General features: G+C 46.4%; 1 protein-coding gene across 2 annotated transcripts in view; it reads right to left on the bottom strand.

The window, feature by feature from the left end:
- Positions 1-17,283, bottom strand: part of AHDC1 (AT-hook DNA binding motif containing 1) — a 270,588-nt gene extending 253,305 nt beyond the window's left edge. For both annotated transcript variants that reach the window (XM_070949747.1, XM_070949746.1), the window contains exon 1: positions 16,769-17,283. In XM_070949747.1, coding sequence (XP_070805848.1) covers positions 16,769-16,952 — 184 coding nt within the window. In that variant the 5' untranslated portion in view covers positions 16,953-17,283. The remainder of the gene's footprint in view (positions 1-16,768) is intronic.
- Positions 17,284-17,878: the final 595 nt, after the last annotated feature.

The following is a 17,878-nucleotide window of genomic DNA, read 5'->3' as shown; positions in this document are numbered from 1 at the left end:
ATTTCAGAAGCAACCATTTCAGTTTCACTCTAACGTATAAACCAATGTTTCTCAAATGTGTTTCTCAAAACTCTGTTAATCTGTAAACTCTGAATTCCCCAACCAGCTTTATTTCAGAGTTTACAGTTTAACAGAGTTGGAAGGGACATTGTGGGTCATCTAGTCCAACCCCCCTCCCCCCCTATTCAAGCAGGAGACCCTACACCATTTCTGACAGATGGCAGTCCGGTGTCTTCTTGATAGCTTCCAGTGATGAAGCTCCCACAACTTCCAAAGGCAACTTCTGTTCCATGGGTTGATTGCTCTCTCTGTCAGAAAAGTTCTCCTTATTTCCAGGTTGAATTGCTCCTTGTTCAGTTTCCATCCATTATTCCTTGTCTGGCCTTCGGGTGCCTTGGAAAATAGCTTGACCTCCCTCTCTGTGGCAGCCCCTCAAATACTGGAACACTGCCCTGGTTCTTCTCTTCACTAGACTAGCCATGCCCAGTTCTTGCAACCATTCATCAAATTCTGGGAGTTGAAGTCCACCCATCTTGGAGTTGCCATGTTTGAGAAGAAACTAATATTAACCATAAGGCCCCAAACAGTCCACAACACTTCTTCAAAAGACGATAAGTAAGAGGAAAGATCTTATGCAACCATTAAGCCCTGCTGTTTTTCAACATGGGTAAGTAAATCCCTAAGTACAGCATGTATGTCTGCTCCAGCCAAGATACACAGGTTGGAGAAGATTAGCCTGCATGCTGACTATCCAAAAATGCCACATGGGAAAAAAAAACAACAACAACAGGGCAGGTGGTGGGCTTCTCAGCTACCATGGAAACATGTAAGCTTAACTCCTTACGATGGACTTGCAGCATTTATACCATCCCTTTATCTGCTGTCTGTGTGTGTTTTAGGAGGTGGTGATGAAGAAAGAACTCGCAAGAAATTTGCTGTTTATCGAATGGGATACTACAGGGAGGACTAACACACTACAAGGAAAACAGTACCAGGAAAGATAATAGAAGCTTCCGATGGAATGGGGACCAACAAGGCTACAAAAGAAGATATGAGCAGAGACTGTGTTGTGTTCACATTTGTGTTTTGGGAAGTCAACGGCAGACCCCAAGTTCAACTATTTGCTTTTCTGGATATAGGTAGATAGGGCCTCAAAGTTTCCTTTGCTGAGCAAGGCAGTTGAGTTTTGCCCCGTTTTGCGACCTTTCTTCCCACGGTTGTTAAGCAAATTCTGCAGTTGTTAAGTGAAAATGTGGTCATTAAGCAAATCTGGCTCTTCCCCTCCACCCCTTGACTTTGCAAATCAGAAGCCAGCAGGGAAGGTTACAAATGGTGATAGTATGACCCCAGGACAGTGCAACCATAACTATATGCCAAGTGCCCAAATTTTGGTCATGGGACCTGGGAATGCTACAACAACCAGGCATATGTCCATTTTTTTTCAGTGCCGTTGCAACTTCAAACAGTCACTAAACAAATGGTTGTAAGTCAAGGACCAGCATAGCAAAATCCTAGGGAGGCCCCAGCAATCAAAAGAACACATCCAAACTAGGATGAAATCATGGACCCATCTAATAACCACATTTACCTATCAAGCTACTCTACGATTGGCCAGATTTCTATGAACCAACCCATTATAATTTCCTGTGATTCTTAACTATATGGAAATTTGCATTAACCTGCAAGTTTATTGCAAACACCCTCACAGTGCTAGATTGCTCACACGTATAATTTACCTTAACTCAAAGCATGTCCCCTATATCAGGGGTCACCAACCTTTCGGACCTCAGGGACCACTAAATTCATAATTTTAAATCCCGTGGACAACTAATGTGATCTGCCTAATGACCGGCTGGGTGGGCGTGGCTAGGTGGTCATGTGGCTGGGTGGGCGTGGCCAACTCAATGTCATTCACGTCGAGGGGCACCTCGCCAGCCTCTATTCGCCCCTCCCCTCCCAGCCACTCCTTGCCTGCCCGCCCGGGCTCCTTAGGGCCCCAATAGGAAGCAGTTGTTGGAGCTAAGCAGCCACCACAAGAAAGAGTTGGCAAAACAGGTGGCTCAGTTCAAATTGGATCTGACCGAGAAGGAGGCTCAGCAGAAGCACCTCACTGAGGACTATGAGCATAGGATTTCCAAGTAGAGGAAAGACTTGAGGAAATGCAAGGCCAATTACCGGCGCCTGGAAGCTCAGCAGGCTGAGATGGTCAGCCAGTTCCAGGCCATGATGCAGTCCCACTGGAACAAGGCCCTCTGGCCAGGGATGAAATGCTCCCAGTTCAGACCGGATCAGGCAATCCGGTAGCGATCATCGCAGTTGGTTCGGTGATCCGGTAGCAATGGTGGAGCAAAGCTCCACTCACCTGCCTGGGTGTCGTTACTTCCTGGTTTTAACCAGGAAGTAAAGTGTTTTTTACCTTCTGTGCATGCGCAGAATGTTTTGTGTATGTGCAGAAGGTCTGTGCGTGCATTTCCAAACCGGTAAGGAAGGTAAGTAGATTTCATCCTTGCCTCCGGCTCTTCGCCACCAGTAGCACTTCCCTCCAGCCTTCACCCAAAGCCCTGCACCAGGAGGCCGAAGCAGCCAAGGCGGAATTTCTGCTCCCCTCTGAACCACACAAAAAGACCCCGAAGGGGGAGAGTCTCTGCAGCAACACAAACATTCATTGCACGTATCCGGCCCAGGGGCCGTAGCTTGAGGACCCCTGATTTAGTGCAATATAAAAAATGCAAATAATTTTTCTATGGACCACCAAAATTTTCTCGTAGACCACACCAGTTGGTGACCACTGCCCTATATGCATCCAACTTTCCCAGCCTATTCAAAGTTAATAAAAACCCTTCAGTATTACCTTAGATTTGCTGTCTTGCTCCACAAGCCAACAACAGAACATGGGCAGTCTTCCAATTCAATCTTAATTCTAATCAAGCAAAAAATTATTTTCATTAACCATGAAAAAGGAGGGCAAAACCTCTCCTTTTCTCCTTGCCAGTTCATGCAGACAAGGAGTGAACCAACCTTCTTCCCCAATATACTTACTAATGAAGGCAAATATACGTGTCCCAGGATCAGGTTGCATGATCCAATCCGGGTTGGTCACTGGGACCAGAGGTTTAATCTTCCGAGCTTTGAGACTGGAGCTGGAGCTCATCCTCAGGAAATTTCTCTCTCACACCAGAATGTGGTGACTGAATCTCTGGTCCTGGCGACCAACGCAGATTGGATCCTGCAATAAACTTAATTATTGGAATCCATCATTCTTTTATAACCAAAATCATTCATAGAGGATGGTGGTTTTTCCACCTGTTTCCATTAAAATTTCCTCCATGCACCTGGAGCCATGTTGGATCATCCACCTCACCCAGAAATCCAATGACTTCTTCTCTCACTGTCTTCTCTTTTTTTCTATCTCTCCCATAAATTAAACCAAGTGGTGGAATTCAAATTTTTTTACCACCCGTTCTGTGGGCATGGCTTGATGGGCATGGTGTTGTTTGTTGGGCGTGGCTTGGTGGGCATGGCAGGGGAAGGATACTGCAAAATCTCCATTCCCACCCCACCCTGAAGCCAGCCAGAGGTGGTATTTGCCGGTTCTCCGAACTACTCAAAATTTCCACTACCGGTTCTCCAGAACCTGTTAGAACCTGCTGGATTTTACCCCTGATTAAACCCCATTTTTCACTTGGTACCCCACCTCTCCACAATCTTTCGCCTTCCCCATCATCAAACTCTGCTTATTTAACTTCTGATCTTCCTTCTGTGTACTTATTAAATTTACATGCTACCCGTCTTACTGTGGAGCAACTCGGGATGGCTTACAGCATCATAAAAACAAGAATATAAAGAACATTAAAATATTTTTTAAAAAAACTTCTATCCGGCTATTTGGGCGAAAAATAAAAAAAAAAAAGAAAGAAGGAAGGAAGGAAGGAAGGAATTACTTATTATTCTGCTTTGATGTCATATGTTCCAAGCTATGCAAACTGACCAAGGAACCCAAATTGCCAAATCATTAAAGGTCACAAAGATACCAAATTCATTTCTGGCTACCTTAACACCAGCCTTTCTTACTTACATTGAAACACCAAAATACTAAAGTTGCGACCCTCTTCATTCCGTGGCAGTTAAATTTTACAATTGGGTTCATATGTCACATTAAGATGGGTTTTAACGATGCTTTATTGAAGAAGCCACTGCTGCTTTATTGAATAAACCCAGATTAAATCTGATTTGCCCAGCAAAAAAGCTCAAAAACCATGGTTTACCAATGACAATGGTTCAAGTCATCGTATCCCATTTATTGACACTATTGCAATGTGAATTCGGCTACAGTTGTAAACCCAAATTTTGATGGCCACTAAAATGAGAAAGTCCCAGCAGCTGCATCTATTCTTTCCTACCCAATAAACAACTATGCTCAAGTGAACTAAGTCCCATCCAACATCTCAAACTATTGTGATGTTCTTTCTGCATTTGAAGGGGATGGAAAGACAAGACAAACCAGTGGAAAAATCCTCGGGGGGGGGGATGGGAGGGGGGGAAAATGAAGGCTGTCTTTGCTTACACTTCTGCTTTCAGTTTGTCGTGGCAAGCTGTACCCACACAGCATCAAATGTTGCACTTGTGCAACCCACAGCTGAAACTTTTATACGTTCCCTCAGAAAATACTATTTTCATACATTCCACTGATTCATAAAAGAATTTCTTTGGGTTTCAACTTACAAAGTTCTGTCTGATGCCACCCATCCGGCTTTCATAAGCCTTGGTTGATAGCAGTGTTTTTCAAAGTTGATAACGGTAAAATGGGTGGACTTCAGCTTCCAGAATTCCCCCAACCAGTATGCTGGGAATTGAAGTCCATACATCTGAATGTTGTCAAGTTTGGGGGTGGGGGGAACAACCACCAAACTTTAGCAATGGAGGACAGACTGAAGTTCTTATGAGGATGGGCTCCAACATGAGTCCAAAAGCTCAGAAGACTAAACCAGCCCAGATTGGATCCTGAAGGTTCTTATATCCCATGGGACTTCCTTCATCCTTTCAACAGGGCTATTGAAAATCAGCTGTATGACTTCCTACTATCTTCAGAAGAGAAATATACAAAAACAGAATAATCCCACCCTCTCCAAAAGAAGATTGAATCCTCTCCCCTCCATCATCACTATCCTGCCCATGGTGGCAACCTATTTTGCCCACCATGGTTTATACCTTAGCTTGTGACAGTAACCCAACCAATAAACCATGGCTTAATGGTAACCCAACCAATAAATAGCTCAGAGAATGGTAACCCAACCAATAAACCATGGCTAAGCCAACTGTAATGTGTTTCTGCTGGGAAATGAGATCTACCTGTTGCTGTTTAGTGCACTGAAGTGTCCATCTTTTCCCAATAATTTCTCCAAGGAGACCCTTCTCCTTTCTTATCTCAGGGGCTTCCACCAAGAAAAGGAAGCCAAGCTATTCTCCAAAGCACCTGAGGGCAGGACAAGAAGCAATAGATGGAAACTAATCAAGGAGAGAAGCAACCTATAACTAAGGAGAAATTTCCTGACAATTAGAACAATTAATCAGTGGAACAACATGCCTCCAGAAGATATGAATGCTCCAACACTGGAAGTTTTAAAGAAGAGATTAGATAACCATTTGTCTGAAGTGCTGTAGGGTTTCCTGCCTAAGCAGGGGGTTGGACTAGAAGACCTCCAAGGTCCCTTCCAACTATTCTATTCTATTCTATTCTATTCTATTCTATTCTATTCTATTCTATTCTATTCTATTCTATTCTATTCTATTCTATTCTATTCTATTCTAGTTCAGTCCAGTCCACTCCACTCCACTCCACTCTACTCTTCTTCCTGTAAGTGCCTGATAAAGAGTTGTCAGCCCCTCTGCTCTCTGGCTCCTTCTTCTGTCACATCAGGGGATTAAAGCCTAATCCACACATGCAATGAAAACTACCAGTGTCCCAAAATTACAGAACAGACCGTGCCACTTCAGGCTCCGTGAGATCACATTCCCTGCCTCCCCTCCTGGAAAAACAAAAATAAACAGAGCAGGAAACAAAGTCTGATGATCTCTTTTTCTCTCTGCTGTGCTAGTCATTAAAAAAAAAAGAAAGTTGCAGGGAGTTTTACCGTAAGGAAATACCCAAATATTCTGCTCAGCAAGTGGCATCCTTTCCACCCCTTATATGATTACTCACACAAACAATGCTCCACTCTTCCAGCCTCCAGATAATGGAGAGATGTTTATTTATTTATTATTTATTAGTTCCCTGCATACATGTTTTAAGAAGTGCCTAGCTTTTTATTTTATTTTTTCTAAGGAAACCCCCCCAGAGGGATTTTGACTTCTTTTTTGGTTGTTGTTGTTGAACCCCACCTGTTGATCCCATCAAGAGTTCCCCTTGGGCAGCAATGTAACCAAACACCAGCTCCCATCTATCAACTAGTGGGTTACCACTGGGACTTTCCAACACAGTCAGTTGTGCTTCCCATGAGAAACAGGAATGACACTCCTCACCCATGGAAGCTCTACCACAGCCTACTCAACACAACTCCGGAATCCACCTGGATTTGCACCCTGCTTCTTTCCAGAGAAAGCATACGTATGTCTACCAGGGCATCAAATACCACAATGAGCAAACAGAAATCCCTCAAAGATGCTTAGCTTGAACAAGAAGAACCCAAAAGGTTCTTGTCAATTTGAGATGGCAAGGAGCAGCTATCTTGAAAGATCAATTTCTATCTCAGCCCTAAACCCATTTGAAGGTCATACTGAGCCTTTGAACTCTGGTGCTGGAGAAGACTCCTGAGAGTCCCTTGGACTGCAAGGAGATCAAACCGGTCAGTCCTAGAGGAGATCAACCCTGACTGCTCTTTAGAAGGCCAGATCTGGCCACCTAATGAGAAGGGAGGACTCACTGGAGAAGAGCCTAATGCTGGGAACGATTGAGGGCAAAAGAAGAAGGGGACGACAGAGAACGAGGTGGCTGGATGGAGTCACTGAAGCAGTAGGCATGAGCTTAAATGGACTCCAGAAGATGGTAGAGGACAGGAAGGCATGGAGGAACATTGTCCATGGGGTCGCGATGGGTCGGACATGACTTCGCAACTAACAACAACATTTAAGCCGCTATTTGCCGAACTATCTTTTGTTAACTAAAGACTAACTGCCTGGATTCACACACTATCCTAAGCTATACGTTATTGTTTGCAAAACCACAAACACTGAGTTTGCATGATAAACTAAGCGAAGTTGCACACTGTTGGGAGTTAAGGGCCCTGCAGAGTGTCCAAGACAGTACAGGTTGTCCTTGACTTACAACCATTTGTTGAGTGACCATTCAAAGTTACAACAGCACTGAAAAAAAAGCAACTTATGGCTGTTTTTCACATTTATGACCATCGCAGCAACCCCATGGTCAAAATTTTGGACACTTGAAAAACTGATTCATATTTATGACCATTGCAGTGTCCCAGAGTCATGTGCGACCTTCTGATAAGCAAAGTCAGTGGAGAAGCAAGATTCACTTAACAACTATGTAACTATCTTAAGAACTGCAGTGAATAACTTAGTGGCATGAAAAGTGGGCAAAACTCACTGAACCAATGTCTCACCTAGCAATGGAAATTTGGGGCTCAGTTATGGTCTTAAGCAGAAGACTACCTGTACTGTCCCCAGGACAGGCAGGCCCAAGGCAAGGATCCCACGTGACTTGGAAATGTTCTGCTGAATTTTAACAAGTGTCAGTTAATTAAAAAATAAACCTGAGACTGTACCCAGGTAAGGACACGCTGTCTGTGTAACCTATGCATTAACCCAATGCTAAGGAAATCACATTTGGGCTTGGTGCTGTGTGCAAACCAGATGCTGTTTTTTCAGTCCACCCAATCTGTCACCTGAGGATACCACCACTGTTTTTGTATATGATCCAGGAGAGCAAATATACTCTTCATTGTTCCCATAACCAGGACCCAGTTTCCAGACACACTATTGTACAAATATTATGGAAGGAGGGGTAGTTTGCAAAGATAGAGAAAGACAATGAGGCATAATTAATATAATGAATGTTGGGGTAAGCCAGATTTTCTTCACTTTTGCCTTCTCCTGCCTCTAATTTTTCTTGTTACCATTTCTTTCTCTTTTCCATAACAGTTTGCCACAAAAGGGAATAGTGTGATAGGTATAAAGGTAAAGGTTCCCCTCGCACATATGTGCTGGTCGTTCCCGACTCTAGGGGGCAGTACTCATCTCCGTTTCAAATTTGAAGAGTCAGTGCTATCTCAAGTTGTCTATGTGGTCATGTAGCCGGCATGACTAAACACCAAAGGCACCTGGAGCGCTGTTACCTTCCCACCAAAGGTGGTCCCTATTTTTCTACCTGCATTTTTTACGTGCTTTCAAACTGCTAGGTTGGCAGAAACTGGGACAAGTAACGGGAGCTCACCCCATTACACAGCACTAGGGATTCGAACCGTTGAACTGCCAACCTTTCGATCGACAAGCTCAGCATCTTAGCCACAAAGCCACCACGTCCCTTTTATGATAGGTATGCATATCTATTAATGTTTAAACTGGGAAAAATTTCTGCCACAAATAATCTTCGAGAGATTGTAACTGTACAGATAGTCCTTGACTTACATTTTGTTCGGTGACGTTACAAGTTACAAAAAACACAATAAAAGTGACTTATGACCGGTTTTTACATTTACGACCATTGCAACATCCCTATGCTCACGTGATCAAGATTCATATAGCAATAGGAATAGCACTTAGAATTATATACCACTTCACAGTGCTTGACAGCCCTCTCTAAGCGGTTTAAAGAGTCAGCGTATTGCCCCCAACAATCTGGGTCCTCATTTTACCCACCTCGGAAGGATGGAAGGCTGAGTCAACCTTGACCCTGGTGAGATCTGAACTGCCAAACTGCAGGCAGCCAGCAGTCAGCAGAAGTAGACTGCAGTACTGCACTCTAACCACTGCGCCACCATGGCTCACAGATGCTTGACAATTGATTCATATTTATGACGGTTGGAATGACGGTTGGGGTCAGGTGATCGTCCTTTGCAACTTTCCGAAAGCAAAGTCAATGGAGGAGCCAGATTCACTTAACAACTGCAGCAAGAAATGTCGTAAAATGAGGCAAAACTCCCTTAACAACTGTCTCACTTAGCAACAGAAATTTTGGGTTCAACTGAGGTTATAAGCACTACCTGAACATGCAAAACGGAATGCTACCACAAATGACAGCAATGGAATTGGCCCCACATCATCAACCTGATTACACCAGAGACTGCCTCCAAAACGAGCCATCTTGCAAAGGAAACCAGAAAATTTTTGTGCAACTCAAGGAATACCTCCATTTCTAGGATTTAAGAGTGATTTACTGCTGCTGAGTAGAGCACGGTTCCCCTACATTCCCCTAAATTCTTGAGCAAACTAATTTAATCCTCCCAATCAAGAGTTAAGTGCCAACACATTCCACACTCCCTTGTTCCAGGCAAGGTGATAGCTGATTTCAGCAGAGAAGTATGGAGAGCGAGAACGAGGTATAAGTCAGGGAATTTAAAAATACTCAAGAGAAGTTTACAACCAAAAGCACTAAATGGTTGAAATGGCTGACTACATGATTGCGCCAGTATAAAGGTCTAATTCAGAAGACCTCATACGGATTTTCTTGTTGTTAAAAGTTATAGTGCATTATTGTTCCGGTGCCTTCAGCTGCATTGGGACTTTAATTCCCATAATTCTCAATCAGCCTGATCATTAACTGGGGATTAAAGGAGCAGCTAAAAAGCAAGTTACCTGCAAATTTTGAAGACAAACCACAGTGTGTGCCCCATCTGCTGGGAATTATGACAGTTCTACACCAAGCAACTGGAGAACACCAAGGTGGAAATCTGGAAAGGTGACATTAACTGTGGCCAGTCCCCACTCAAACTCACTACATTGAACATCGCTGATAGTATTGTTAACATTTTTTTTAATATTGTTTTTGCTTGTTTTATTGTTGTGAGCCGCCCTGAGTCCTTTCGGAGATAGGGTGGCATACAAGTTTAAATAATAAATAAATAAATAATAAACATTTCCTTAAAACATGTTGCAGTTTTAGTCAACTTTGCAAATGTTGTTTTTCTTCTTGAATTTTGTTTAAGGTACCCTGAAAACTGAAAACATCTAACTGAAAAGGCAGAAGAATAGAGTTCATCACATAGACATAAAAATCACCAGGTAAGAACATAATATTTAAAAAGCAAAAAAACCACCCATTAAAAAGCTCCAGAAAATAACAACAAAATCCAGGACACCATGAATGACTTCACAAGCCTATTCAGACACTGTTCAACTCTACCCAAGTTCTCTTCTCTCATCATGCTAAACCATAACACAATCTTCCTAGATCTGATGCAGCATGTTGCACTATCCCAAGCAATCGGGTTTACTCAACAAACCACAATTAAGCTAATCATAACTTAGTGCAACGCTTGAACCCAGGGGCACAAAATGCTTTCTCAGAAGGCGCACTAGAGACCCAATTCCTGTTGTCTGGCTGATAAGTCATCCAAATCTTTCAACAGCCCTTTTCTACCAACAGGTTCTGACCATTTCTGTTGGAAACATCTTTGTAATTTCACATTAACTACAGTAACATCAGAACAAGGAAGGAAAACAAAGGAATACAGAGGAGCAAACAGATGTGGCTATTTTGAGGGGGAAGGGGATTGCCTCTTATGAAGATAAGTCCTGCTCCACATGATAACACATCAATTAATCATACTGGACTTACTTCTACAATGCAGTACCACCCGTTCCTCTAAGAAGCCAGTACAGATAGTCCTCGACTAACAATCATTTGTTTAACAAATGTTCGAAATTAAAGTGGCACTGAAAAAGGTGGTTTATGACTGGTCCTTGCACTTATGACCAACAAAGCATTCCCACGGTCACATGATCAAACTTAGGGCGTTTGGCAATCAGAACGTATTCGGAATGTGTCCAAGGAAACAAAACAGCTCTTCTACTAGTATTGAACTCTCTGCTATGAAACTTGCAACTCTGTAAATAATAGATTATGCAAAATAACCAAGACCTCAAATAAGGACATCTCCAAATCCAGGAATATGCAAGGCATATAAAGATATCAGCAAAGTTAACCACTTCTTCTGGTCATCCCAGTTTGGACCTGTGAAACTCATGACCAAGTCCAACCCAGATGCTTCTGAACCACCCACAGCCTTCATCAATGCACACAACTTTCAGAAAACATTCACTTTAACAATTCTATTTAACTTCAGCATTTTACTTATCGCGCCATGAAGAACTTGAAAATAATTGTAAATCTTTCCTTTCGCCAACTCTGTCACCCCCATTACTTAGTTATCAATACCCTGTTTTCCTCAAAATAAGACATCCCCTGATAATAAGCCCAATCGGGCTTTTGAGCGCATGGCAATAAGGTCAAGCGCTTATTTCAGGGTTCAAAAAAATATAAGACAGGGTCTTATTTTCGGGAAAACACGGTACATCATACCAGGATTCACATTCAAGGAACAATGCCCAGGATTGTGGGGGATGGAAGAGAAGAGCATTGTGATACCAGGATCCTTAAATCCAAAGTAACAATCCAGACTGCAACCCTATTATATAAAAGTAAAAAAAAAAAAAGTATCTAAATTGTAGACCAGTGTTTCTCAACCTTGGCATTTTTAAGAAATATGGACTTCAACCCCCCCAAATTCCCCAGAGAGCATGGCTGGCTGGAGAATTCTGGGAGTTGAAGTCTACACCTCTTTAAAATTGCTAAGGTTGACAAACTCTGTTGTAGATCATGTGTCTCTAAAAGAGTGTGTAGCTGTGTAGCTTCATCAGGGTTGGTAGTTGTGAGACATGCTCTCACAAGAATGACCAAATCCAGAATTCCTTGCATACAGACAAGGGGGGGGGGCGAGTTGATAGGAGGGGGAAAAACACCACAAATAATAATCAGGGATACTGATCCCATCAACAATAGAGCCAGTTGTTTTTCAGATGTGCGGGGCCAAAACATAAGGACAAGAGTCTAAGGCAGCTACACAAACAGACCCACAAATGCTGCCTTATCTGGCATTAAGTCTGCATGAGACCACACAGGCAGGATGGTATTATGCATGGAGAAAAATACACCCATAGTTATACTTGGGCCATATATTTATATTACACTTCTGCTTACTTTTCTCAGCCAAAGTTGAACAGCTACCTCAAGCCATCCACACAGTGAAAAACGAACAACTAGAGACCTAGGTCAAGCCAACGATGCCTTAATCCTGTGTGAAGGTCCCTTGCCCAAGGCTCATCAAAATCACACAGAACTTTCCCACCAAATCCTGGCCCACCTTGGTTAACAAGTGTCTGTGTGGACACGTCTCTCCCCCCACCCAATTGCCAAATTATTTTTGAGCTGGTTCTGCTCTTGCACCAGACATCAGCACTACCCCCAACAGATTTGCCCACAGTTAGACTCACTCCTTACTAGTGTTCCATTTTAATCTCCCTGGACTCCTGGGATGTGCAACAGGTTACAACGAGTGAGCCTCGGAACGGCTCTGCTCCAGAGTCAGATCGCCAGCTTCTGCCTTGCTTTTAATAGTCAAGATGCCTCCAGCCATGCTGACAGAGTCACAGTTGCCCTCAAAGTTAATGACATGCAGCCTACGTGTCATTTGACCGAGCAACAGGTGACTGTGTGCTGAAGTTAAGAGAATTGCAACTCAATGTTCCACAGGAAGGAGCAAACCCCAGCGGGGTTTACTCATCACCAGCTGGAAGACAGGCCAGAAGTGTTTTTAGAATAAAATTCCCAAGACATTTGGCACTTCTCAACCCCACTCCCCAGCCTTTCTACATTCCTTCTAAAGCATGCAGGCAAGGCAACATGACCTATTCGTCCTAGCGCACACAGAGAGATTGTGCTTCTGATGAGACTGCAGGACCAGCAAACCCCACCTCCCACCTCCCCCATGCAAAGCAACTCCGCTTGGCATCCTTGTTCCTTGACCTCCCCCCCCCACACCCCCAGATCTGAACCTTCCTCTGGGCTCCAAGGTGGCAGCACTAGAGAGTCTCTGTTTTTACTTGGCTGATGTGCACTATTAATAGATGCTTACCATTCTCTCCCAGATCTTTCCTCAGCAGAAATAAACCACTCCCAGGTCCCCAAAGCCTCCCTCCGAGGCAGGAAGGGCGAGGACTCCAGCCAGACAGGCCCCTCCAGACTGCCCATAACCTTCTCCACGTTTCCATCTGCTCGCTTGCATCTGCCAGACACAAGTTTCCAAATGTTTCTTGTGTCCTTGCTTCAGCCTGCCTGCCTGCCCCCCTCCCCTCCCCTCCCCAACTCCAACAGGGCTCCTTAAACTGCAATCAGCAGCCACCACTAGGAAATCCTGCCACAGTTGGGGGGAGGGGGGGCGGGCTGCCTGCTCTCACCAACTCCTGCAGTGTATAAATGGCCAGCCTGCCCACTGGCATCAGGCTGGGCAAGACCATTCTGTCCTAGAGCGCACCACTGTTGAAAGGAGAAAAACTGTTTTTGGACACAAGGAAGCCTGGTGATTTTTTTTTAAAAAAACCATTTTGAGGAACAGCCTGGCACACAAGCAACAGGGGGCACCTAAGAGGGGAACCTGACCTAAACCTTTCGCTTCCTTCAGCCTGCCCAGGTGCAAACACACAGCCCAATGCACTTCAAAAGTTGCCTGATATGCTAGTTCAGTCTCGCCCAGCATTCTGTCTGATAGGAGCTGCTATCTGAGATCCTTGTAATGGGAGATGCCCAGCACCGAACTAGGGCCCTTCTTCACGGAAAGCATGTGCTCTGCCAAGAGTTATAGCCCCCCCCCCCCAGCCCCAGGAGATGTTTCTGGGCATACACTGTAAGGAGAGACGCTAGAACTCATTAAAGCAAACTGCATATCGATATTAAACCCAAACATCAGATTCCTTTTACACACACACACAGACAAAAATCCTTGAGAATCTAGCTCTTACCTTCTGGTTCCCATCTCCTGAAAAGAATGCTCTATGGTCCATTCACAAGTCCAGCCAAAGGAGGTTTTCCAAGATTCAGGAGCCAAGCATTCTTGCTTGCTCTCTCCCTCTCTCTCCCTCTCTCTCTCCACTTTACTGAAACTTTTCCTGCGCAAAAGTGTGTCAACAGATCTTGACAAAGAAAAAGCTCAGAGGTTTAAGGCAAGTAGCACCCAGAGCACCTCCTCAGCCAAAGTGTTCCTGCTAATTTATTCCTTGTATGAGTCTGTAACGTTTTGATTCCTCATCCTCTTATCAGGCTTGTCAAACCAGATACGATCAGGAGCCAGAGGGGGTTTGGGGCCAGGGGGAGAGACATCCCAGAAACCCAGAGAGTGGGGTTTTTTTTAATGCATCTAAGCGTTTCAAAAAGGGGCTCCATGAGAGGAACAGCACAAGAGACACCTTGTGCCATCACTAAGATGGGAATAATCAATGTTGCCACTCAATGCCTGCTTCCCTAGGTCAGATAAGACCAGAGTGTAAACATGTCCAATAAGGTATCTTTAAAAAGGAAGGGAAGCTTCTTTAAGGCCAGAATCTAGAAAACATTGCTTGGCAGGAATAAAAAAGTCACCTGTGCTTCCCTTTCTTCTATACATAAACTGCCCTGCAAGGTGATCATTCCTCCTACAATTTAAAGCATCGCACCTTGTTTTGGGGGGAGAACCAACCAAAAGGTGAGCGGAAGGGGACTGACTTAGGCTGCCACCTGGAGCATCCTGACTGGCAAGTAAGGCCCACTGGAAACATGATGAAGCTTGTCCTTGAGTAACCAAACCCAATTTCCTCACTCGCCAAGGGACTTTTAGACAGCACGGTTTGTCTGAAAGGCATTGGGGGGGGTGGATATGACATTCTGGTGCCACCCTCCACTGGTTTTCATCTACCACAAAACTCCCACCTACCCACCTTCTAAGGGATAAAAGCCGGCTGGCTGGTGTCACTCAACACTTTTTCCACAAAGGGAGGGGGGAGAGAGAGAGAGAGAGAGAGATGAAAGACACAAAAATCCCCAGGGTGTCTCCTCTTGCCACCTCTCTTCATTGGCCTGGGGGGGGGGACTGTCATGCCATAGGCTCAACCCCCCCTCCCACACACACACACCTCCCATCCTTCAGCTTGCAAACAGGCAGACGCCCCCTCCTCTTCCCAGGACCACAGACCTGTTTTGCAAGCTCCGCTGCTCGCTCCCTCCGGCCTCCCCCCCCCCCGTTTGCAAGTAGGCTACCTCGAGAGCCCTTTCCTTGTTTCTTCCAACCCCCCCTCCCCTCCCCTCTCTTTCTCAAGCCACATTCACAATGCCTTGGGGAGGAGGAGGAGGAGGGAGGAGGGTGTTGAGAGGAAACTCTGGAGGAGAGTTCACCCCTTTCCCAAGGAAGGTTCTGCAGGGCGCTTCCGTTCCTAATCGCGCCTCCCCTGCCAGCCCCACATGCTGAAATAATAAAGGTTTGTTTGCCTGCGAAAAAAGCGCGCCTGAGCTCGCTTCCCACCCCCCTCACCCCCCAAAACCCCGGCGCAACTCCTTCCCCTTTCAAAGCATCGCCTCCTCCTCCTCCCAACTCTGTACTCCCCCCCCCAATCCTTCCCACCCCCGGTAAACAGATCCGCTTACTCCGTGGCTTCTCCAGCGCGCGCGCACACACTCACACTCACACACACACACACCCAGCGCCCTTCGGCTCGCGCGTCCCCGAACTGGCATGTGCGAAGTCAGATTAATGTTTACACCTAAAGCGATTTTCGGGAGCAATTTTAAGAAGCGGCAGCGCCAAGGGGACCGCGAGGGAGAGTGGGAGTGGGAGGGAGGGAGGGAGGGAGGGGGGAGGCGGCACGGAGGGAAGGAAAGAAAGTGACGGCTGACGATCCGCATATGGCAAAGAAAAAAGAAAAAGAAAAAAGGTGATGGAGAATAACCGAAGAGGTGAAAGAGAGAGAGAGAGGAGAGAAGGCAAGAAATAAAAAAAGAAATTATCACCTCTTTTTTTTTTTTCTTTTTGCGCGCGCGCTTCAACTGTCTTACCTCCAGCTGCCAAGGCTTTGCTTACACTGGTCGAGACAAAAGGCTGGTTCATACGGATTAGTTGTTGGGGTTTTGTGTGTGTGTGTGTGTGTGTGTGTGTGTGTGTGTGTGTGAAAATAAAATAAAATAAAAATAAAAATCAAGCCTTCGCGTCTTTCTCTCCACCCACCATCCCTCTTCCGAATCCCGCTGCTACTTCGCTGCCCACACGCAACCCCTCCGAGCTCAGGAGGAGGAGGAGGAGGAGGAAGGAGGGAGGGAGGGAGGGAGGGTGGACTTCTGCTTCTCTCTCCCCCCACCTCCAACCTCCCTCCCCACCCTTCCCGAAAAGGTTAGAGAGAGAGAGAGAGAGAGAGAGAGAGGAGAGGAGTGGAGTGCAGAGGGACCCGGAGGGAGGCGGAAACCGAAGGCACACAGCAACTCGGCTGGGAAAAGAAATTGGGTAGCCATCCAACGTCCTGGGGTCTGGGGGGGAAGGAGGGGAAGAAAGCCAGAAAAGAAAGGGGGGAGAGCTTGGCACGAGCCAAAAAAGAAAAAAAAAAACAAAAACCCACCCCAACCCTTCTGGAAAGATTGGGCGGCGGTGGGGAAGGGGTTGCAGCTAGGGGGTTGTGTGAAAGGAAGAGGGGGGCGTTGGAGGGCTGGCTGGCGAGGGGGGCAGCCCGCCGAGTTACTCACCAGCCTGCTGCTGTTGCTGCTGCTGTTGCTGCTGCTGCTGCCCACCGATCCCTTCGGCGGCGGCGACGGCGGCTGCCTTTCGGGAGAGACTTTTTTCTTCCAGGGGATCAGGAGACTCCTGGCTGCCGGGGAGACTGCCCGACCCTTCGGCGCCACTGCCAACCTTCAGCGACAGCATATTCATCGCCTGCCGATCACATTATCCTCACGCAACTCTGCTGGACATGGTCCCTTCGCCGCCGCCTCTTCCTCGCCTCCTTTTCTTTCCGCTGGCTCTCTCTCTCTCTCTCTCCCTTTCTTTCTTTCTTCCTTTCTTTTTTTTTTTGCCTGCCTGCCTTCCTTCCTTCCCTCCCTTTCCCCAAACACACCGCACACAAAAGACGGGAGCCAGGAAGGAGGGGTGGGTATAGGAAAATATGCAAGGCGGCGAGAATTGGCTTTCCCAGCGCTCGCTCGCTCGCCGCCCCCCGCGCCTCTGTCTCTCGCGTCGCTGCTGGAAAAGGAAATGAAGAAGAAGACGCGGGCGGGCGGGCGGGGAGGGGGGGGGGAAGAGAGAGAGAGAGAGAGAGAGGAAAAGCAGACCCTTGGCTCGCGCTGCCGCTCAGCTGCTGCTGCTGTGCTGGGCTGAGTGGGGGGGGGATTTTGCTCCTCCGCCCCGCTGGTCGCCCGCCGCCTCCTCCTCCTTCTCCTTCTCCTTCTTCCCACAGCCGCTTTGGCTCTCTCTCTCTCTCTCCTCGCTCGCTCCTGCCTTGCGTCTCTCGCTTGCCTTGCCGGGCTCGGGAGAAAAGGCTGGCTGGGAGCTTCTTCGCAGCCGCTGTTGCCGCCTTGGCTGCCTCAGACGCTCTCGGCTTACCTTCGCTTGTCAGCAGCCAGAGCAGCATCCGGAACCCCAGGGAGAGACCCGCAAAGCATCTTGGGGGATGTAGTATTTCCTCTTTCGGCGAGGAGGTGTGGAAGATGGGGGGAGAGAGAGAGAGAGAGAGGAGGAAAAGGAGACCGAGCCGACTTTCGGGGCTGCGCGAATTGGCGGCGGCGGTGGTAGAGGCGCTTTGGATGCGATGGATACCCCCCCAGTCCGTCGGAGTGCGCGCTCGGGGAAACGCCATGGTT

This window comes from Pituophis catenifer, unplaced genomic scaffold (genome assembly GCF_029215685.1).
Source record: "Pituophis catenifer annectens isolate HBS135680 unplaced genomic scaffold, rPitCat1.0.hap2 SCAF_9, whole genome shotgun sequence".
Classification (NCBI taxonomy): domain Eukaryota; kingdom Metazoa; phylum Chordata; class Lepidosauria; order Squamata; family Colubridae; genus Pituophis; species Pituophis catenifer.
The sequence above is the reverse complement of the archived record's forward strand: the minus strand, read 5'-3'. Positions and strand labels throughout refer to the sequence as shown.